The 22993-nt window shown below is 40.9% G+C and overlaps 1 protein-coding gene across 2 annotated transcripts; it reads right to left on the reverse strand.

Moving 5' to 3' along the window:
• Nucleotides 1-879: 879 nt before the first annotated feature.
• trappc11 (trafficking protein particle complex subunit 11) lies at nt 880-17549 on the reverse strand. Of its 2 annotated transcripts, none has more exons than XM_041943725.1 (30): nt 17205-17549; nt 16219-16447; nt 15853-16022; nt 14291-14361; nt 13519-13633; nt 13089-13188; nt 12823-12896; nt 12370-12466; nt 11752-11885; nt 10922-11063; nt 9955-10048; nt 9730-9809; nt 9202-9280; nt 8610-8664; nt 8130-8275; nt 7469-7530; nt 7112-7244; nt 6682-6812; nt 6051-6176; nt 5723-5916; nt 5461-5609; nt 5033-5154; nt 4769-4888; nt 4555-4620; nt 4005-4161; nt 3779-3890; nt 3582-3673; nt 3271-3404; nt 2382-2549; nt 880-2279 (listed from the first exon to the last, which is right to left on the reverse strand). In XM_041943725.1, exons 2-30 carry the CDS (start codon nt 16420-16422, stop codon nt 2235-2237), a joined length of 3372 nt encoding a protein of 1123 aa, XP_041799659.1. In that variant the 5' UTR covers nt 16423-16447; nt 17205-17549; the 3' UTR covers nt 880-2234. The 2 variants fall into 2 exon arrangements, with proteins under 2 accessions (XP_041799659.1, XP_041799660.1); XM_041943726.1 differs by lacking the exon at nt 17205-17549 and adding an exon at nt 16819-16969.
• Nucleotides 17550-22993: the final 5444 nt, after the last annotated feature.

A 22993-nucleotide genomic window follows, 5' to 3' on the forward strand; every position in this document is an offset into this window, starting at 1 on the left:
TAATTTGAACCTGACAGGTGACAGCATTGATGTTGCAGTCAAACACCATAAGCGGACAGAAGGAAATGAGGGAGAGCGTTTACATTTACAAACAGGAAGACAGACATTATAGACTGTCAGTGGAGGGACATGATTTGGGGGCCTCCTCCAGTGTAATGGACATTCTCCTGTGGGTGCCTGTGGGTGGCTGCGAGTGGCCAGGGTTACCAGAGCTGCAGCACCCTCAGTGCCCTACTTCTAATACCTTTGGCCTTTCCTAGTCCAAGGTGGTCAACCCGGCTGCATTTCACGCTCTGTGTTTTCATCCGACTTTCCATGTATGCCATGTTAAGCCTAGTTAAGTTTTGACCATTTGCCTTTGTTTGATTCCTGCCACTGTCTCAGTCCACTGGATGAGTGTGCTACTTCTTATTGCCTCCAAGTTCTCCTTTATGGTAAATGTTTTGCCAGTGATTTATGAGTTTTGTTGCTGACAATGCACGTGTAAAGACTGTGAAAGCTGACTTCTTTATAATGGTTTTTGTTAAATTCGTTATAAACATATCATCAGTGAATTCCCACAATACTGTAAACCTGCAACAAAGAACAAATAAACACCTTTTTACCTGTTCCTGTAGTTGTGAGCATATTTAACTTCAAGAAATGTCAACCTCTTGGTTGTGTTGGAGGAAAAGTCAAGGGATCCCCAAAATCCTTCAGATTCATCCTCTAGAGACCATGAATATCAGTGCAAAATTTCATGGCAAAAGATCCCAAGCAGCTGACAACAAATGAGGGTATGGTCGCCCCTGTGACTCCCTAAAATCAGTAAATGAAACAAACATGACTCACAGGACTCATTTTTAATGAGTGGAAGATTTTTTTTTTTTAATCAAATGTCACTGTCACAGCCCTGGACACACAGTAGGTGTACCCACGGTATGTCCTGTTTATTTCTTATTACATTTTGTAACAACTGGTATGTGGTTACTGAATGTCTTTACTAAAATACTTTACTTTTATGTTTTAATTTGTTATAGAAAACATTATGTGGACTTCGCACACACAAAAAAAACCTTAATTTAATTTTAAAATAATTTTGGTGCACAACAAATTGTTTAAAACCTCACAGCTTAACACAGCACATCTGTACATGTTAAATTCCATGCTAATGTAAACTGGTTGCTGACACGAGGTAATCATTAACAGGTACATTTTGTGTTTTTGGAGCTGCCACCTGAGCTGCTGGAGCACCACTTTCCCCACATTTACTCTTTATATTAGTATAGAATAAAAGGTCAAGAAGCCTGTGTTATTATTAAATCTGTAATACTTTGGTTCAGAAGTGCAGCATTCAATGTAGATATCATGCAATATGCTACAGTTAAGTAAATGCACTGTCCAAAAAGCCAAGAGATCAAATAGTTTTAGTTGAATTTGTCCACTGAACACATGTGGGATCATGCGTTTTAACTTCTTGGTTAATATTTGCACTTCATATGAGTCACAATGTGAGGTGATATTCATTAAATTAGCCTATTACTTCTATGACATTATGACTGCACTTGGCATCAGGTGGAAGCACTTCTCTAACTTCCATTGTTTAGATGCAAAACTTTCAGGACTGTCAAACTGAACGCAGCTCTTTCTGAAGCACCAGTGACGTTTGAAGCTTCGGACATCATCAGATATGTGGTTTTCTTTACTTGACACACAGCCCGGCACAATGCACCGAAACAGTGACTTCATTTCGTCTGCCCATCTCTAGCTGTTGCATTTCTGTGATGCAAAGCATTGTGGGGCAAATTTCAAATCTACATTTTGTCACATGACCAGTGAAAATAGAACACATACTGAAACACTGTCACCAGTCCTGGTGTAACATGCACATGGAACACAACTAGTTTACATCACGTCAATTTAATTAAAATTTCATCACATTCAAATTTCATGTATAACACTCTTCCCAAATTTCCATATAGTTCGCCTCAGATTCATCCATGATTTTCACTGTTCAATGAACGCGAGTTCATTCACCAGCCGTCTGTCATGCTCATCATGTCATCACATTCACTCTGAACAGAAACACTGGAAATAAATGTCTGCTCATGTTTGGTCAACAGATGGGTTTCCTGCTGCATTTTTACAGAACAAATAGTGTTAATATTGTCATCTGTGAGGAATCGTACATCTACAACAACCTACACAATGTTGCTTTGTTTTCATATTTACAGTAAACAGTTTGTGAGTTCTTCTCAAGCTGCAGCAATGGAGGCATCATCCAGCTGTCGACCCTGAGGCTGAGGAGAAAGAAAAAAGAACATGTTGCCTTTGGAATATCTTCACAGTTTGATAAAGATGGCTGCCACCTCAGTGGAGTATGCATTTCTTTGACTGCTTACCTTGACAAAGATGCGTTGGGGTAGGAAGCGTCTCAGAGTCTGGGTGTTGGTGGTCGGGCAGCGCGGCAGGCTGATGTTGAGCTGTGGTAGTGTTTGGTAACCAGCCATCAGTGGGTAGTAGTTATACAGCATCTGCTGCTCTGAGCCAGGAAGGATACGCAGACGCACCTGCACACACACACACACACAATAAATTCCTGTCCACTGCTTAATTTAAAGTATATATTTTCAATTCTGACAGTGAATCAGCATTTGTACTCATCAGTTAAACAGCAATACTATCAAAAATGCAAGAAAATTCAAAACAAGTAACTAGTCTATGGTTTCCAATTAGGTTTGGCCTAATTAGGCCTGATAAGTGCTGAATGATGCAGTTCTAGTAAGGACTTTACAAACTACAGTCCAGCAGGACTTCTAAAACATGAACACATCATTTCTACACAATGTGTGTGACTATGAAGCAGATAACAACATACAGCTAAATAAACTGACAGCATTAGATGACAATAAGGAACACGTGTTTTTACAAGCTTTTCTATCCATCAGCTGATCACCAAGAAGCAGCCTCCTCAGCGATCTGTATAAGCAATGTATGTAATTATGCTAGATCATTTGGTAACCAGGGTAACCCGTACATGAGTCAGCATGTAAATGCTCTGAACCATATGAAAGTGAAAAGGAGTTAAAACAGTGGTGTGGTTTTCTTGTGTTCTACTTCATATATACATAAATATATTTCAGCAGTTCCTCATTAAAAGGGTTCTCTGCCCATCTTCCTGCAGTGGTCTGTTTGAGCACCAAACTGAGCAGAGCTAAAAAGCAACAGACCACAGATGTAACTACATTTCCTTTAATATTGAGTAATTGTTAAAAGTGAGCACAGTTGTACCTGTTTGAGTCCAGAGAACATGAAGGCATCAGAAGGTTCAACAGCCATCTCCACCTCTTGCACCAAAGCTGTTCTGTTCTCTATGTGGTAACGAACTGAAAGAGACTCTCTGACTCGCCCAAATGATGGTAAATCTACACCAAAACAAAGACATATAGAAATAAAATGCCTACCCATAACACCACTGACTGACATAAGTTAAATTCTTTGGCAAATAAATGAGAAATGTCAAATCAGATACATTAACATAGAGCGCCACATGCCATGTATGTGTGTACAGTGCATGTGATGTGTGCATTCAGTTAACTGACCAGCATGGATGTAAAGGGGGACAGACTCCAGGATGACATGAGGTAGAGTGACTGTAGTTTGGATGAGAGGACTGTTTGCACTGGGGGACTTTCTGTAAAACAGAGTTAAAACAGGGTTAAGAGCTTTACAAGCCTGCTCAGAGCAACTCATCACATCCTCTTGAGGAGTGTATGTGTGTGTGTGTATGTGTACATACCTCCTCCATGATATCAGGTACTGTCCTGTAGCTACAGTGCTATTGCTGTTGGTCAGTGATGGACACCGTAGACAGAAACACTCGCTGGCACACTCGCCTGTCTGCAGAACCACTGATCACACACACAGAAACACAAATATATAGTCATGGGACTTGCACTTTTTAATTACACCTATGAATCTTAAAAGAAGTCTTTGCACAGTAACTGTTCAAACTGGACCGGTACCTTCCTGCAGTTGTGACTGAAGCTGTGGTGTGTTGCTGGTCATAGTGAGTAGCTGCAGAGATGAGGAGGCCAGCTGAAGAGGCCAGGGAGATGATGAGAGGATGTCTGTCATCAACAGGAAGGGGATGTCCACCGCTACCCGATCCAAAGGCTCAAACTGCAAGCACACAGAGAGCACAGACAATAGATAGAACAACAATAATACCACTTCATAAACTCTCACCAGTCATAATGCCCACAAAAAGCACCACTACAATCTCAAGGCTCACTCTGTAAACCAACAATCTAAACATGTCCACACTGTTCGCTTTCTCCTAAGAACATTGACCAAAAAAATTAAAAATACATATCTTGAGTCCAAGTGAATATTTGTGCCTGAGGTATCACATTCATGAGAATGGGACAGACAGACAGACAGACAGAGGGACAATCTGAAAACTTAATGCCTCCAGCCACGACTGTCGCTGGTGCAGAGGCATCAAATGGATAAAAACTACGACCACTGGCACACCTGGTTTATACATAAATGGATACAGGATTTTCTACAGACCTTGGTGGACACAAACTTGACAGACACCTCAAATGGGATCACTGTCTCTATGGTAACCGTCTCATCCTGGAAGACAACAGAACAGGAGAGGAGCAAACCAGATGAGGAAAGAGAAAACAGTGCTGAGCGTCTGTAACTCTAACAAGCACAACACAAGATGACAAGCACTCATTTAACATGGAGAGTGGACAGTGTGCATACTAGGATTCTTTACCTTATGACATTTGCAGACAATCTGTCGTCCTTCCACTGTGGTATCGATGCTGTAGGCCACATGGAACAGGAAGACCCTTGGTCCAGTTGACAGACACTTCACATAAACGCATCTTTCCAACTGCAGATAAACATACATGGATACTGGAATTAACACTCTTCACTGTGGGGAAGCTGAAAATGTTGACAGATGTGTATTTAAGAACATTTTGTGTTACATGAGTCTCTCTGAAAATTCCCATTCTGTATGAATGTGTGTGTATACCTTCTCGCCTGGTTTCAGATCTCCTAGAGGTACATCAGGGAGCAGGGCAGGTGCAGTGTCATCACAAACCTTTGAGCCATCGAGTGTCACGTGCGTGGTCTGACCTAGATTGGCATCCTGGCCTGCACAGACCAAGCAAGACAAATGCAAAACCATGAACTGTGCACTGATGTTGTGAATTATGAATGATTATATAGTATGAAATTTCTTTCCGAGGGAGAGAGATGGGAAGACTGATGTGACATGGTTAGCCTAGCTTAGCATAAAGACTGAAAGCAGGGGAAAACAGCTAGCCTAGTTTGTGCAAAATGGAAAATAGACCACCCAGCACCTAAAGCCCACTACTTACAATGTTGTCTCTCATCTATTTAATCCATACACAAACACAAAAATAAAAGCTATTTGTGGTTCTAGCAACATCAGTGCACCTGGTTTGAGGCCAGCTGTCAGCTTGACATCCTTTGCCACACCCTCCTCCTGTGATTGGACCGTGAGGCTGATGCAGTACATTTCATTGTTGAGGGCAGGAGGCTGGTGGCTCAGCTGAACAGAGATCTTTGGGACTCTGGAGATGATCCTAAACAACAAACAAAGTTAGCATGTCAGGATGCAGTATGGATGAAAGCGACAGATAATGGTTGAACTCTTCCAGGAACACTGGGACTGTGTTGTGTCTGAACAAAGCCTTACATGGTGCTGTGCTGCATTGTCAGGCTGTCCCAGTCCAGCTCTGGACGTGACTCCATGCACCGACCCCATCGTCGCGATGACCTGCTAGCCTGTAAGGCTTCGTGGGTAGAGGCTGCATCTCCACCCGCCGCTCGCCAATTCACAAATACACAGCGGCCACTGTCGCTGCCCAGCATCACTTCAATACCTGTCATCTAAATGAGCAAACCCAGGAAAACACAGTTAGTTACACAGTCAGTAACAATCTTTCTCTCTTGCTTACACACAGTCACACGCATTAACAAACAATCTTTCTCCCTCTCTGTCTTACACACACACACTGCCTCACCTCTATCTTCTTGCCAACGTCTTCGGTCTTCGCTACAAAGCTGAAGTTGAAACATTTGTTTTTTCCAGGCAACAGGCTCATACTCTCCTGACCTGAGGACTCCACCACACACCACTGGTTGTACTCCTGCACACACACACAAGTCATTGTTTTGTCATTTTAAGAAAAGGAGATGGCCACTGGTTTCAATTTCCAGGACTGGAGAGTACATTTGTGTTGAATCGGACAAAAAGTATTTCGCTACCTAAAAGTTTCTCAAATAAGATTTAAAAGACGTGTTTAAACTAGAATTACCGCCAACCAGTCAGGTCATAATATATGCAGTGAGGGCTTTCAAGGAATTTTTTTGGTGAAGCTAAAGTTATCACACATTCTGACATGTATGATTTCAGTGAATTATCCCCAGTGAGAAACATGCTGTCTTCAGTAGAGTTGGGTTTGTCATTACCTTTAACCATATTGTAATTCTGTAGAAGCAGGCAACCATTACAGCCTCTGCTAACTAAACATTATTTGAAATAGTTTTCCTTGATGCTGTGTCTTCCTGGGCAATGGAAATCTCACAGCCAGTCACTGTGCCTGATGCTGGAGTGAAGAAATGTTTCTGCTTTTATAACATTTGTGCAGTTACCTGGTTACTGAGGCTGACTGCCAGCTTGTTGAATGATACAGGGTGAGGACAGTCGGCTCGGAGGAAAACCTGGAGCTGGATGGGCTGGTCTACGTGGAAACTGGGAGACTGGAACTTGGCCTTACACTGGACTGGAGTCAGAGAGGAGAAGTCAGAGTGGACACATCCTCATACATAGAACAACAATTACTACAGATTTCTTTCAGATGAATTATTAGCCTCATGCTTGAAGCTTAAAATGCTCGAGGTGGCTTTTATTTCAATTGGCCAAAAACTTATAAATAAGGAAGTGAAATGATCCATGTTTGTTAAATTTTAGACATTATATTAATCTGAAACCCAATAACATGAAGGAGAGAAAAAGTGACTTGAAATGTGAACAGTTCCTTTGAGTGGATCGTTGAGTTTGAGCGAGTGTGTGTTTACTAACTGAATGGGATGTAGTCCTGCACTTCTATGGTCAACTCATTTGATCCAACCAAAGCCATGCGGTCACTCCACAGTGACCTGGCTGCGCTGACAGACGACGAATCACACTCCGGCTCGGCGTCGGGGATCTCGTTCTGAAAACAGAAAGACAATTTAAATGCGTGCAAATTAATTCAAATATTTCCTGGTGCACGACCTGGTTGACCTGTGGGTCGTGTTAATTTTTTCATACTGCCACTAGTTTTGAAGACGCCAATTTTTCTATCTTAATCTGAGCTGTTTTGGTTTTGAATCCACTGGCTGGCTGATTGATTTGGTGAACATGCTGTGTTGAGCTGAGTGTAATCACTCTACTCACCATCAGGACTTTGATGAGATTCTTCTCAATTCTTGACTTTTGCTCCTCCTTCAAGGTTGAAGCTAGAAGATAAAATCACTGAACATTACCTCCTCTACCATGTACTACGGGAAAGGTTTTCTTTTTATTATCTTGTTTAGTACTGGAAGGTTGGTTAAGTTTCATATATCTTGGAATAATTATTAGTTTTAAACACAGCTGGAATTATCTATCACAAATAAGTTCTCAACATGTGACACAACCATTCAGGTTTTTCAGGTGAGGGACAGAGAGGAACATTTGGCCAACAACATTTACACAGAGCAGATCTTCCAATTAACAAATTAAGGATTATAAACTTTAGTTACTTCTTTTTCTTTACTTATTCTATTTGATAAATCGTTTAATGTGTTTGGTTCAACAAACATTTTTGAGACAAATACTGTAAGCCACCAACAGAAATATCACGAGAAGTCACTGTTGTATGACAATCAGTGTTATACATCATCATCACAACAAAAAAAAAGCAGGGACCTCATGTGATCAGAAATGAACTGAAGTTGAAGTAAAACGAAAAACTGAAAAGTCTGTATGATCAATAAAACACTGTGTTGCCTCTATAGTACCCGTGGAGGACGACACTGATTCCCTAATAACGACTCAGTATAACCTTCTTGCTTACCTCTGCCAAGCAGCTCCATGCAGTATATGATGTAGTCTTTAACACTGGCCATCAGATAAGCACAGCGCAGAGCTGTGGTCAATATGGCCGTCAGGAGACCCCACCATCGCTCTGTGCGATAGTCACACATCACGTAGTCCAACAGCCTGATAACATAACACACATACAAACACTCAGATAACTGGCTGACAAACAGAGATTAAGGAAACTATGTCCTTGCAACTTTACTGGCATCAACAGGACTCATTATCCATTACCACCCATTATCCACACAGGGTGGATACTTTGACTAATCTGACTGTGAAAAGTTTGTATTTCTCTCTTGCATGACAAACTGTGTCGTGTGCAGCATGCAAGTTTTCATAGTTTCAAAGATTTCAGGTGCAGTATCACTTTGAGGTGACTCACAAGTCTGAGCATCTACATGAAAGTCAGAGGTGGAGCTTGTCCTTTACAAGTCCGGCATGTGTTTTGACTTACTTTAGGGCTTTGGTGTAGTCTTTAGCATGGTAGTACTCCTCTCCCATCTGCACCACTATGAAGGAGACAGAGAATGAGATAAATACTGAGTGTGACAAGGTTAAACACAACAGGGGCAAATACAATCTTTATGGACAAGTATCTAAGATTTAGGAGGATCTATTAGTAGAATAAGGCAGAAATGGAACATAGTGTTCATAAGTGTGTTTTCATAAGTGCACGATCACCTAAAAATAACAACTGTTGCATTTTCATTGCCTTAGAATGAACTTTTTATCCAGTATCTACAGAGGGAGCAGGTCCACTTGCACAGTGTCCGCCAGGTTACACTGGCATCTTTATACGGTAACCCAGAACAGACAAACCAAACAATGGCTCTAGAGAGCAGAATTTGCTTTTTCGTGAGTTTCGAGGTCACTGTAGGTTCTGTTAGTTGCTTGGAAAGAGAGGGGTCAGATGAGGGGTATTCAGTTGGTTGCAATCTGCAAACTCACTGCTAGATGCCACTAAATCCTACAAACCTGTCCTTTAACAGTAACAGAAAAATAAAATGCTTCAAAAAAGGACACCAAGCGAGCACAATGACACTCACTGAGGTGACTCTTCATTCGAGGGCACTTGTACTTCTTAAACTGGGCGACAGCGTTACTCAGAAGTGCGATTATCAGCTCCTGTAGGGGCACAGACAGAGAGAAGCATGTCTTAATACGGCAGGGCAGCACAACCTGACAATAGCTCGATGGGGTACGCACTGGGACATTTTAAAATGTGCGGCTGTGATAAAAAAGACTCAATATCTAACAGCAGGAGGTGCATCTTTCTGAAAGCTGTGAAGCAACAGCAATCAAATAACTTGTTTCTCAGAACTGAAAACATTGCTGTGGTGCTTTGCTTGCACTGTGGCAGACAGCGATGCAAACCATCACACAGAAACTGCACACATTTCCACAGGGATTACCTCATTTTTCTACAAACAAAACCCATCAGAATAATATGAAAGATACTAAAATCACATATACTAGTAGGTAGCAAGTTTAGTAACTGCTGCCTAAAATGGGACCATGAAACAGGGAGCACCAATATGGCCACATTTGTGTTTTCAGTGTGTGTGTGTTCTTACAGAGTGTGGCACATCTCTCTCCTTAATCTGCAGGGCCAGGATTCCAGCCTTCTCCTTCTCTGCATCTGGAGGATCAATACCTGGGAACACAACAATAAAGAAGTCCTGTTTTACACATATATTTCTACCATCATGTCAGAGACTCTTGAGTCATTAATGGACAAAAACAGGTCATCAAACACTTTTCAATTAGACATGAGACAAACTGTCTGTGTGCAAACTCACTCTGGTGTCCTTGTCTCCAGGGTCTCTGGCCATAGAAGTCCAGTCCTCCACTCTGGGTGTCCAATGGTTCGGGGGAGGGATAACTCACTCCAGCCTAGAACAACCAACTGATCAAATTAAACCACTAACCTCTCCCACCTCTCCCACCCACTCCCGCTGGGCATTTTTAACTACTGCATTACTGACAATTCAACACCAGATAGAACATTGCACAAATTTCTACACTAGATACAGTATAAATTTAATGTTAGCAACTTCTGCTGCTTGTTTTTATCTACTAGCTCAATATTCTCGCTCCAGAGTGTGCTGCCGAGACGGAGACAGGTCTCAAACAGAGTTCATTTTCTCCTCATCTGTCTGTATGAAAGATGCTATTTCAGTGACAGAATGTTTGGAACATATGCAGCTGGTGATCCAATATTTACTTTGATGACTATGGGGCGAAGAATCATTATCATAATGTGTGCTCATGTTTGTTTCTCCCATTGGAGTGAACAGACTCAGGACCAGCTGATAGTCTCCTAAAGGGGCACGTCAGCGGTGATGCTAAAGTGACACAGATGCAGCATCTTGTTTCTGAACGTCTCTGATAGTACATAAACCAAAACTATCATCCAGTCAGGTGAAAGGTCGTACATACGATTTGTGTTCATTTGTTTCCCAATTTATCATCGAGGTTTTTATAACAGTTAACACAAAGACATATAAAACCAATATAAAGACCTTGCAGCGGTACTTTCACCACCACAGCATTCAAGGTATTATTTGCAGCAGCAGTTCTAGAAGAAAGAGCAACCGTATCGTGTCTCTCCTTCTCTCTGGAGGCTGGTTCTTCACTCCACCTTCGTGTGTCAGATATAAAGCCTTTAGATTTCCCACATGGTCTGACAACACGTCATATCAACACTTCTTCTCTAGTATAAGCTGGCCCTTAGAGTGGCAGTAACAGTAGCTGTAGGGCTGTCACCTGACAAAGCTGCTGTGCCTGCTGTTTCCTGTCCTGGCTGTAGCAGGCAGCTTGCTGGTAATAGAAACCAGGATTCTGGGTCTGGATGGCAGTCAGACCCAACTTTATGGCTTCATCAAACAGCTCACCAAATGACTGGAACCTGTTAGGAAACGATGAAGAGATAGTTGCAGTTTGGGCTCATAGTGTCTGGGCATTACACAGTAGATGTACAAGTTCACCTTTATCAGGGATAAAGATTAGTTCCAAGAACAAAATTGCTCTGACAACACCAAGTATTTGGACAACTGTGTTTAAAAAGTGCTTTTGCCCAAAGTCTCCCAACTAAACTTTTTATTTATTAAACTGGCTTAAAATTCCTTTAGTGAACACAGTATAAGAACATGTTGCACAGATAAAAATGAAGTGAATGATGGCTATCTGGGCTGACAAAAAACGACACCCTGGTTTGTCCGATAATAGAAATGTCTTCAAAGAAAAACTTCCATTGTTGAAGCAGGAAGTTTCAAGGGCAACAGGGTCGGAGAACACAGCTGGTGCTGTGGGTGCACAGGTCCATCATGTCAACAGAACAAGCCCAGCAACCTCCAAAATACTGAATGACTCCTGCATGTTGTACAAAGATTCATCGGCTGTACGTTTAAGTGTTGTTTTCAGTCATGTAGCCAAGTCAGTGAAGATCTTTTATTTGTATTTTAACCATTTGCAATAGAAGTGTATATATTCTGGATAAAGGATTAGTTACTTCAACATATATACAGGGTGTGTACAGGTATGTATTCATGACTTCACGGTGTATACAGTATGTGCAATTTTTGTGTGCATCTCACTGTTTAGACATCCATGCAGCGTGCTCGAAGGCCAGTTCAGCACTGCCTATTTTCTTCTTACACAGGTCAATGTGCTTCCTGAACTGGGCTATAGCATCTAGAGGAGTGTTATGCTGGAAACACAGACGGCAGATCTAAAGACACAAAAAAGGAGAGAGACATGAAGAGAGAAAAAAGGTGGAAAATGGTCAATAACTGCAGACTTCCATCTGGTTTAGGCTGCCTCCTTAACACTGATCATTTGAATCATCAGCCCAGAAGTCCCTGAGTTACATCCCAGAATAATGCAGAATAACAGCGTGTTAGTCTGTAAACTTTACATACTAAGATGCAATAAAAACAGGGAGGGGTGATGAGACGAAGGCCAGCATGACTCAGAGCGGTGCACCTCTTTTCAGTTGACTGCTCCGATGCTCTCTGCAGCAACATGAGCTAAACTACAGCAGCCCTGTCAGCAGCCCGGCAGGAGACACGCTCAGTGGTCCACCAGCGTCTGCCAGATTAAGTGCCCATTCTTTCTCTCCACTTCAACTAATACATCAATTAATGTTTAAGACACCTTGTCACTGATCAGAACATTTTCATCTCACAACTACAAACATACAGACAGGAATGTACCTTATAGTTGATAAATCCAGCCATAGTTTTGATCTCCAACATGTTGGTCTCATGGGCTCTGAGCTCATGGACAAGACTGTATGCAGTTCTGTAGTACCTGCAGACACAAAAAATGACTTAACAAATAAGAGAAATATGTGCACCTAATTCCTTTGTTTTTAATGCAAAAAACAACAAGAATGATGCCAAAAACATGATACAAGAACTCTGAATGAATCAATTTCATGGCACAGAAGTAACGGTCCTTTGGTCTCCTGTAATAATGACAGTAGCTAAGGAGCAACAGGATCCCTGTATCCAGACATTTTTAAAGACTTTCTGATTTTCTGTTGCATACAGTAGAAAGACCCTGGTGCTAAAAATATTGCATCTCATAAAGTCGTAACAGGCGCTGATCACAACAAACAAGAAAGCACCATTTTATCCATTATGAATGTATGGAATCAGACTTACTTGAGAGCATTCTGGGTGTCCTGTTTCAGCTCACTGAAGAAGGCAATTTTAAACTGGTGTCTAACAAACAGAAGCTGGGAGCAGAATCACAAAGCAGAGAAGAGATGAAGAAGAGGAGGTTAGGTCAGGTGTGAGGAGGGGGCATTTTAAAGTACTTAAAGTTACCCTTAAGTTTCCCTTTCATCCCAAGCAGCTTTATTTGTACACACTATGGTTGCATTCACACAATGGTGTGTGTGTCTGTGTGTGTGTGTGTGCCTTCTAACCTGATGTGTTGTCTTGTTGAGGAACTCTTTATGTGATTTGACTCGACGGATCTCAGTGTAGTAGTATGTCTGAGCATGTTCATAGAAAGCATTCTCCAACCTAGGCAGTCACAGGGGAGAAACATACAATGTTTGGAAGAGGTTTCAAGATATTTATTTGCTGCTACTCTTAGACATGTGAGACAGACAAATTCAGAGTGTGAAGACGGCACCACATTAAAAAAGCATAGTTAAATGGCTGTTAATATCACACTATTATAAATAATACAGATGTTCAATGCAATGAACTCGATTCCACTGTTATGAACTTATTTGGAAAAAACTCTTCATATGCAAAACGCAAACTTCAATTAAATTAAATTGGTGAGTTCATGAATTCAAAATATCTATGTAAAACATCTATCTATAGCAAAAATGAATTGGTTACTACCGTATAATGTAGCCCACTAAGTGGTCGGTGTGTGGCAGTACGAAGAGACTCTTGCCAGACAGATCACAGGCGTTACAAAGAGCTGCTGCTCTCTCTGACGCTACCAGGTCCTCTCCTGTACAAACAAAAGGATAGGTGATGTTTTGGCAGGTAAAACAAACTAAAGAGAGACAGAGCAGACTGCTGAAGTTGTGTTAAACATTTAACAGTTGCTGCATAATGTCTTAAGCTGGTTTGGCTTCAGACCACAGGTTGACAGCTCTAAATTCACCTTCAAAAAGGCCCATTGAGTAGGATTCAGGGGAATCTACTGGCAGAAATGCAATATAATATTCTTAAATAGGTTTTTATTAGAATCACCCGAAAATTAGAATTGTTGTGTTTTCGTTACCTGAGAATAAGCCCTTTATACCTACAGAGGGAGTGGGTCCATGTTTCTACAGTAGCCAAGAACGGACAATCCAAACACTGGCTCTAGAGAGCAACTTGGAAGTTGCGGGTGAATTTGGTTGTCATCTTCAAACTCACCGCTAGATGCCACTAAACCCTACTCACTGAACCTTTAAGAATTTTTAGATAAGTAGAAAATTACTGAAATGTTTTTCAGGTTTTCCAGTACACATGGGTTCCTGGTTTCTAAAATGTGCAACAGAATTTTGGACTTCTGCCAGTCACAAAGAAAGACTGGGATATACTGAAGATACACAGTGAAACTTGCATGGATGGATTGTGACACATGTATAACCTAATATGATTCAGCAGAGATCTTTACCTGGAGGTAGAGGAGTTTTCTTCTGGATTAGAACCACAGCCACCTTTGTGTTTCTGCCCTGAAGACTGGTCCTAAAGACAAACAAACACAACACAGGTTGCAGTAATGACAAAACTTGAGCATCATTACAGCTCGCGAGTTAAGGCTTTAGTAGAGTTTGGGTGCCCAACAAGCAGCTTTCACAAACACATTCTGACAGAGACAGTGTTATGCAGCAAGTTTTGTGGCGAGCGAGCACATAGCTAAGAAGCTGAAACCTCATCAGAAGGAGAATTATGAAGGAGTACTTCTTGCAGCTGCAGAGCTGCTAGCACCAAAGTAAAATTGAAAAGTTGTGGCAAGTGCAACTGGAAAGGGGAAGCACTGTAATTTCCTACTCTGCAAGAACAAAAGCCTGTGATGACATCTGAATATGCTGCTGAGTGTGAAAACTCCTTCAGACATTTGACAAGAAGACACGAAAAATAAAGAAAAGGAACATATTTACTATGCAGTTTAATGTGGAACCAGCTGATGTGCCTAACCTACAACCATTAACTTTTTAAAATGTGAACATCTACCAGCCGCTGACAGCTAAATGTTCAAGTTCACCAGACACTCAATAGTAAATCATTATTTTGTGTATGAATTTACCAGCCACTTTCATATTTTACCAGGATTTGGCTGGTGGTTGGTGCTAATTTCCCACCCTGCCTACAACACAAAATTATTCTGCTGCAAAGTAATGACGAGCACAAAGCTAGGTACATAACCCCCTTCTGTTCCAGTTCTACAAACTGTATGTATGTCCTGAGGATTTTCACATTCTGAGGAGACATGCATTAAAGTCTGCATGTCTGTCTGGGACAACCTACTACATAGAGCAGTTCTTTTCAAAACTGACTCTTGCAAAGACTTGGCTCTGCTCACGACTGACTGATCCATATCTGGGAAACCAGCTGCAAGTAGCATCAGCATCATCATTATCATCATCACTAGCATCTGACGCCTCACCAAACAGAGGCAGTTTCAGCCATCACAGTAGAGGGTAGTGCGATAAATGTGTTCAATAATTTACTATGGCACCCGAAGGATACCATAAAAGTTTTAATGGTAATGGCTCCCCACTCCTGATCTGCAGGATACAATCAGTTATACACATCCCACTCCATTCTAAATTATTTCATGTTTATTCAAAGTATGACCGCTTATAGAAATGCTTTTAGTACAAATATCACTGAATTCCTGAACAGGGTTCTGAAAAATTGAATTAATATTCACTTTTTACTATGGGATGACAGCCTTCTCACAGAGTTGCATGGCCATTTATAAAAGTTTTTATTTGCTAAATGTAATAAGTGGAATGCTGAGAATTCTTGTGACAAAGTTATATCTGATGACAAAAGGCAACCAGCAGAAACTGAAACCATCAAGGTTTCATCTGTGTGCAGAACAGACCCACACATATACCACACGTAAAAACAGTAGAGCATGATAAAACAACACCCTGAAGCATCTACCTGCTCTCTCATTCTTAGTCACACATTAAACTCTTTCGGAAGGCAAATTAAAGGTACACTGACCTGACAATCTCCACTTTAGTTGCACATTCAGACTGCTTCTCTTTCCACTGTGGGTCATCCCAGTCCAGTTCGTAGAAGAGAACAACCAGAGCCGGTACCAGGTTTAGGTGTTTATTCATCCAGCCTGTTTTCAGGATGCCTTTAGGGATGTACCACTCATAGGACGTTCGCTAAACAGGCACACAGAGAATATAAACTGTTTAGAGACACTGACTTCACAACTCTTTTGTTTGGGTGTTTTTCCATATCTTACAACTGACACAGTAATCTGCAAGTGAAATACAAATACAAACTGAATCTATGTTCATGCCATAGGTAGGGGTCTGTTGGGACATTATAGTGTAGATCTCTCTATTCACGGCTCACCTTAGTGCGACACTTCGGGTACTCGTGGTCTCCTGGCAGGACTTTGAAAGAGATAGGAACCCTGTCAGCTCGCCGGTTGGCACAGAAGGCATCCCAAATGGCCCGGTGCACAGCATTATACACCACATCCAGTCCAGTTAGGGCCACAAAGGCCATGGGCCGACAGCATAGCTCTGGAGGAAGCTCCCACTGGGAACCTGCCATCACGATGGTTCATCAATGGATACACCTACACAAGACAGAACAACAATCACTGCAACAGAAATGCATCTCTAAAGAAAAACTATTTTCTCAGAGTCTCATTCTGTGCAAAATACTCTTGTACAGCACAGTTATAATGTATTGTAAAACAGCACCAATGCATTGAGATTTTATATCAATAGACTATTGTGGTTATGTTTCTATATTACATATATTGTCTATTTTGGGGACGAAATTAAAAAAAGGTGTTTTTCTATTTGAATTGACTAAAACACATTTCTTGACTTAATACTTATATCGTGCAGGAAACCAGCAGGATGTCATTTGGGATTTGAAACACAAAATCCTCATCGAATCACCGAGTATGAACAGTCAGAGCCATTGTGAACAACAACTTACCAGTCACAAGACTTGCAGGTTAGCAATAGCTTAGCAGAGTTAAGCTACGTTGCTGCTAACCGGGGACAGATAAGTTGTTTACATCCTAACGTTATAGACTGGATTCAACTGTTCAGCCCTCGTCGGGGTTTACGGATTTCTTGACAAGGAGATCTGTCCCAATAACGTAGTATAAACATCTACTGTCCATAAACCTGGTGACACATCATAATCATGATTACTTTTTGCTAGCCAAGTAAATACTTTACTAAAGAACCCGTTAAGAGAAAAGCGGAAGTGAGATACCCTAACTCGGCTAACGCCACTGGCATTGCTGCTGTTCGTTTAGCATCCGCAATACATAATAAAAATATGTGAACACATGGATACATTAAACGACAACATACCTTAGTTGCATCACTTCCACTGAACTTGTAAACGTGCTAGGTACAGCTAGCTTCGCTGAATTAGCTAGCCACACACTTAAAGACTGTTAGCAGTCCAATGGGGATGTCTATCAAGGTTAACAGTTAGCTATGCTAGTGGGCGAGGTTGTAAATGTAGCTAGTTAACTAGCAAAAACGTGAGTGTACTTTCGGTTTTAGGCTTCCTGGCTTCGTTTATACCAAGTTCCAGCGCTTGTCAACATCCGACAGCCTGTCGACGGATGTGTCAAACTCGACAGAGTCAGAAAATAATAGCTAATTTAGCAGCTGTTGCTGCAGCAACCACAAACTAGCTAGTTGGATACTTGTGGCAGCACTGGAATTGCACTTCCGGTTCGACTTTTCAAAATGAAAGGTCTACATCACAAACTATATCATTTGCCAATGACCACAAAAAATATTTTTAACAAGGAGGGCAAATGAGGAGAAAATAATCTTAACAATATGTTGATAATAACGTTAATAAAAAATAATAAAATAATAAAAAGCAATCTGTTTACTCAGCATATCATGTCAACATGCATAGGACTATAGTAAGTGATGTATTACAATAGCAACAAACTCACCTGGATTTCTTATCTATGACGTTTTATTCAGCCTTTGATACCTGTTGTGATACATTCTTGGTGCTGGAAGTGAGAAATTATCACAGGCAAAAAGAAGGTGTAGAGAAAAAAATGAACTAAACACTAGCAGTGTAATGTTATGTGTTAGTATTACAGCTGACAAAAAAAGCTGTAGTGAGGCATGTCATTTTAGCTAAAATGAGAGGCTGCATTGGCTGATAGCATTATTGCTGATGACACCTCAGAGGTAAAGTACCCTGCTCTGTTTATCCCTGTGTGAGCAGACCACAGCACATTATTAATAAATATGAACAGCAGGGGATCTATGCCAGCCTGGAGCTTAGAAACAGTGGCGCTTAGAAACAGTGCCTCAACAGATAATGATGAGACGAGCTCTGGAGGGATGAGATTTGGAGGAGAAGGCATGCTTATAAAAACAGCTTTTCATGAGATACAGCAGCAACACCTCAGTTGGTGCAACAACTCAGGTGCTGCAGGTGCTTTTTACTTTCTGGATGAATGGCGCTGAAGAATGGCAACAACAGTGTTTTGCAGGCTCAAATGGATGGATATGGGAGGATTAAACAACAAGAGCGGAAATGGATCAGGACTAGTTACGTACAGGTTGTGAAAGATTGACAGGTGAAGATCTTAATTTAAACAAAGGAATAAAAGGTTTAGAAAATCCAATGGGCTTCAGGACTCAAACACATGAAAACAAGACTGTAATCATAAGGAGAGTGAGCCAGGATGGGAACCTGATGACTAAATGCATAAAAGGAAAAGTTAATTATCATCATCAGTCTTATGCTGCTAAATACAAATGCATATCAAATGTGCAGAGGTAATTGTATGAAACTAGTAATTTCAGGGTTTCCTGTATGTGAAAGCGCCTAAGGACAGAATAGAGTAGATATAACACAGTGGAATACAAAAGGCCACAGTGACAGGACATAGCCACACAGTGGCGACAGATTCAAGCTTAAACTCAATAGTATTGTTATCTGAAGAGATAATTTGTTGGCTCAAATGGCATTCGAGCACTGTCTCCACCTCTGAAATAAATGTGGATTCAATTACTGATCCCATTATTTATATAGTAATCATTATTGATATCAAAATACAAACCTATCAGGATGGTTTTGGAGTAAGGATATCTTTCCCTCCAATACATTAGTTTTTCTTAGTTTTTAGCAATTTATAAAAAACGGTTCAGTGAGGATCTGGTTACTTTTTCTGAAACAGTAAATTAATCAGTTTAGTTGATCAATAGAAAAAGTCATGATTATTTTCACTGCAGTAACCTCACGGATAACCATTCAATTTAATAATACATACATTGCAAAATAGGGTGTGTGCTGGATACACACTTGGGTGGGTGGAGGGTGAAACCTATAAATAAAACACATCGGCACAGCATATTTCACTGTCTCAGGATAAACAAAGGTTGAATTCAAACTTGCAGCAGGAGCACCCCATGTTGCAGACAGACAGACAGACAGACAGACAGATGCCTCGCAGCTTCCTGTCATTCTGCCCTCCTTAGCAGACAGTCGCATCCTCCTGCTCCAGCTAGAGGACACGGAGGAGGCTGCAGCCATGGGACAGAAGTGCGCCAGCAGGACCGCTGGAGAGGACCGGGCTGAGTCCCTGCCTGACTGAAGGTGAATATCCCGGCTACGTGTGTCTGCTTTGTGATGCCTGGGGAGCAGCAGTCCCAACATACTTACTCATTCGGTATTTAACCTTCAGGATGCAGTGATAAGGTCTCACTGTGGCTCAGACCGGTGATCGCAGCGCGCCTTCAGATGATGATGGACGGCGTGTTGGGTGTTGGTTGGGTGTTATTGACTGGGTGGGGAGGATGATGCAGTGAATCAGCGTGATGGTGTAGTATAGACCTGATAACATGCCGTCCTGCATCCTGCATGAAAAATGACACGCCAGGCTTCATTGAAAATTCTCCCACTTTAATGTTTTCTGCTATTGGAGGGTGCTTTTACAGAATAAAACACAACGAAAGGTACTGTAGGAATGTGTGGAGTCGACTGCTAAATTCGGCGTCATTTGACTTTCCAATATCAACTTATGTCAGTGTCCTAAAGTTTACAAATGTTTCCCGTGTTAACTGAAGTCTTCCACCCAAACAAACCGCGCCTCGATCGGCCAGTGCAGCGTGTTAAAGGTGAGGTAAATTGGGAAATGGTGATTAATAGATTTTGTTTGAGCCGAATTTTAAGAATAGCTCCATGCAATTCAAGTATTTAAGTGCTTTTTTAAAGAGCTCTGTCTCTGCCGATATGTACAGGCGAGGCAGGTTCAATCATTTTTCAATGACGTCTGGTGTGATGATTCTCCGGACTGAAAAGTCCTCAGCGTCCATGTGGAGGCACTCCTGTTGCCCATGAAAGAGCTCTAGATAAGGTTGTGTTTTCACTGGGAGTCTTCAGTGAGTGGACCATGGACAGTTGTGGACAGAGGTGGACAGCTGTAGACAGTGGTGGACAGCTGTGGACAGCTGCGCCTTTGGATGAATTTCGCCTGTTCTGGAATATCCGAGAGTCGGTCTTGGTCGAGGAGGAAACTACAAAGTTTCCAGCCTTCCCACAGGAAGTCAGTCAAATATTTATCAGAGCACTCATGTTATGTAGTGTTATGTATTTCATGCTGTAAGGCAGAATTCATGCGCAGAAATTTTCTGTCTGTGTCTGTCACTAGTTGTTTATTTGACGTGGGGGTTTGTACACGTATGCGTTTTGTTTTTATGGGGACAAAGCGCAAATCCCCATAATGTTAATCATTCAATTTTACTGAGAAGACTAGGCATGAAGTTAGGTATAGTTTAAGGTAAAGGTTAGGGTTAGGCAGGTAGTGCTTATGGTCATGGTAAGTTTCCAGGAAATGAATGTAAACCTATGTAATGTCCCCAAAAGTGATGGAAAATACTGTGTGCATGTGTGTGTGTGTGTGTGTGTGTGTGAGAGAGAGAGAGAGAGAGAGAGAGAGAGAGTGCAGAAAAAGTGATCATCAGTCTTTAATGTTAATATATAAGTACTCTCTTATTTACTCATGTAAGGAGCCCATCTACACCAAACCTCCCATCTAAAATGAAAGAAATAAGTCAAACTATCCACATAAGACATGAACACGTAATATAGTCGAGGGTAGCTGTAGACTGCAGCTCACAGTGCTTTACGAGACAGAAATCACAGGCACCAAGTGAGTGTGTCACATAGAAAAGACGAAATGGACATAAAGATAGATAAAAAATGAATATTAAACATGGAGAATGGATGCTCAGTTAGGGCTCACGATCCACCCGTACATACTTTATTTAAAAAATCTTAACATTGGCATTGTGTGTGAGCCTCAGGAAGACAATGCTCATAACACCATTCAGAGATGGACTGTGTACATTTTTCCAAAGACATATAATCATGATTGCTGTTTGTTTCTGTTTGTAGTAATACATTTATCCATCATTTCGTCAAACCTGCTAACTCCTGTTTGAGCATGGATGGTCTGGAGGCTAGCTCATGCTACATGTAGAATATCCTAATCCTATGCATTGAGAGGAAGGCAAGGAAAAAACCTGGGCAAACACATTTATGGAAAATTGTGTGTTTTCAGTTTTGAACTGCTTTGGACTTATTTACAAGTTTTTGGGACTAAGAAGTTCACACTAACATAGGGAGGACAGGGGCCAGTAACACAGGTGATTCACTCTATTCAGGGGGATGTGTAAAGGGATAGTTGGGTTTGCTGTAAAGGTTTATATTCATCCTTTGAATCCAAGAGTTAGACAAACCTATGGATTGCTTTTTTATGTCTGTCATAAGTGTATATTAGAAGCATGATGAAATGGAATGACACTAAGGCTGATGATGGTGGAATAGATAGTGTGGGTGATACTCATGTAATGATAATGAAGTAGTGTTTGAAGAAACACCAATAACTTAGTAGATAGAAGTGGTGGAAGATATGCTATCCTGCAGGCGTTAATTGTCATTTTTCTTTAGAAAGACTTTGCGTGTTTTAACTGGACTATAAACTGGCATCAATTCATGCTCCAGACTGACAAATATTGCTGGGATTAATTAATTACAGATATATGGTTGTGCATTGACTTCCATTAGGTCGTAATGGAAGTCAGGCAGTAAATAAACAGTTAATAGGTCAATAATGAACGTCATTATGGCAGATGGACGCTGGATTTTTGAAGCCAATGCTGACATCAATATTTGTGAGTTTAAAAAGCAAATATATTTTTTACATAAACACATAACATGAACAAATATTTTGAAAAAAAAGTAAAATACCTTAAATTTGGTTATGAAGAAGATGTTTATTGAGACACACATTTACCAAATTGCAAATTACTGCCCGTGCTCTCTTGTAGACAAGCAATGTACCAGAGACACTTAATAAATTACTTAATTGTGTACTTTGACACACACACACACACACACACATACATATATATATATATACTCTTCTAAGCGAATGCAAGGATTCACAAATGTTGCACTGCCCGCATATTTAATCCATTATACAACCTTGACCAATTTAAAGAAATACTGCAGACACCAATATCTTAAGTCAAAGCATTTATTAGGCCTTTATCTGCAGCTTGCTTGTATTAGAGGCAGGCCTTTATTTCTAATTCCCTCTTTTTGATAAGTATAACTGATCATATATTAGCACAAAGCCTTGTTTTGATCCACTCCTGTTTGCACTGTTAAAGTTACTGTATTACACCAATTCCTGTATCTGTTTCATATTAAAAGCTCGCTAATGTTTCAGTGGACTGAAACCCTTCATTTTTTAACAAGGATTTTGTGGTGAAACATTTACAGGAAGGTGTTGTGGGCTTACATACAGCGCTTGAAGTGTTTTCCATCTGGCACTTGTGCATTACTACAAAATACAGTTTAGCTGAGACATCAACACATACACCTGAGGTGACTGAAATCAGACAATAACACTTTAGATGAGTAATCCAGAACAAGACGCTGTTGAAAATAATGTAATCATATTGATTCATTTATTGAATTAAAGTGACAGAAATATACATCATGCTTAGTTGGCATGCACATAATTACACTCCACCATGAGTTTATCCACTGGCCTTTAATTGTTTGTGTAGAGTAAGTAGGGAATATAGAGTGATTGTACATCTAGCCT

Source organism: Chelmon rostratus, chromosome 9, assembly GCF_017976325.1.
Source record: "Chelmon rostratus isolate fCheRos1 chromosome 9, fCheRos1.pri, whole genome shotgun sequence".
NCBI classification, from domain to species: Eukaryota; Metazoa; Chordata; class Actinopteri; order Chaetodontiformes; family Chaetodontidae; genus Chelmon; species Chelmon rostratus.

What these genes read in the sequence shown, in the direction of transcription:
- trappc11 (XM_041943725.1), bottom strand. Translation starts at nt 16,422, where the DNA reads ATGGCAGGTTCCCAGTGGGAGCTTCCTCCAGAGCTATGCTGTCGGCCC. An exon ending in TCAACAAGACAACACATCAG is followed by an intron (nt 12,897 to 13,088) that starts GTTAGAAGGCAC and finishes TTCTGCTCCCAG; the next exon opens with CTTCTGTTTGTTAGACACCA. An exon ending in GCTGCATGGATGTCTAAACA is followed by an intron (nt 11,064 to 11,751) that starts GTGAGATGCACA and finishes GTTTCCTAACAG; the next exon opens with GTTCCAGTCATTTGGTGAGC.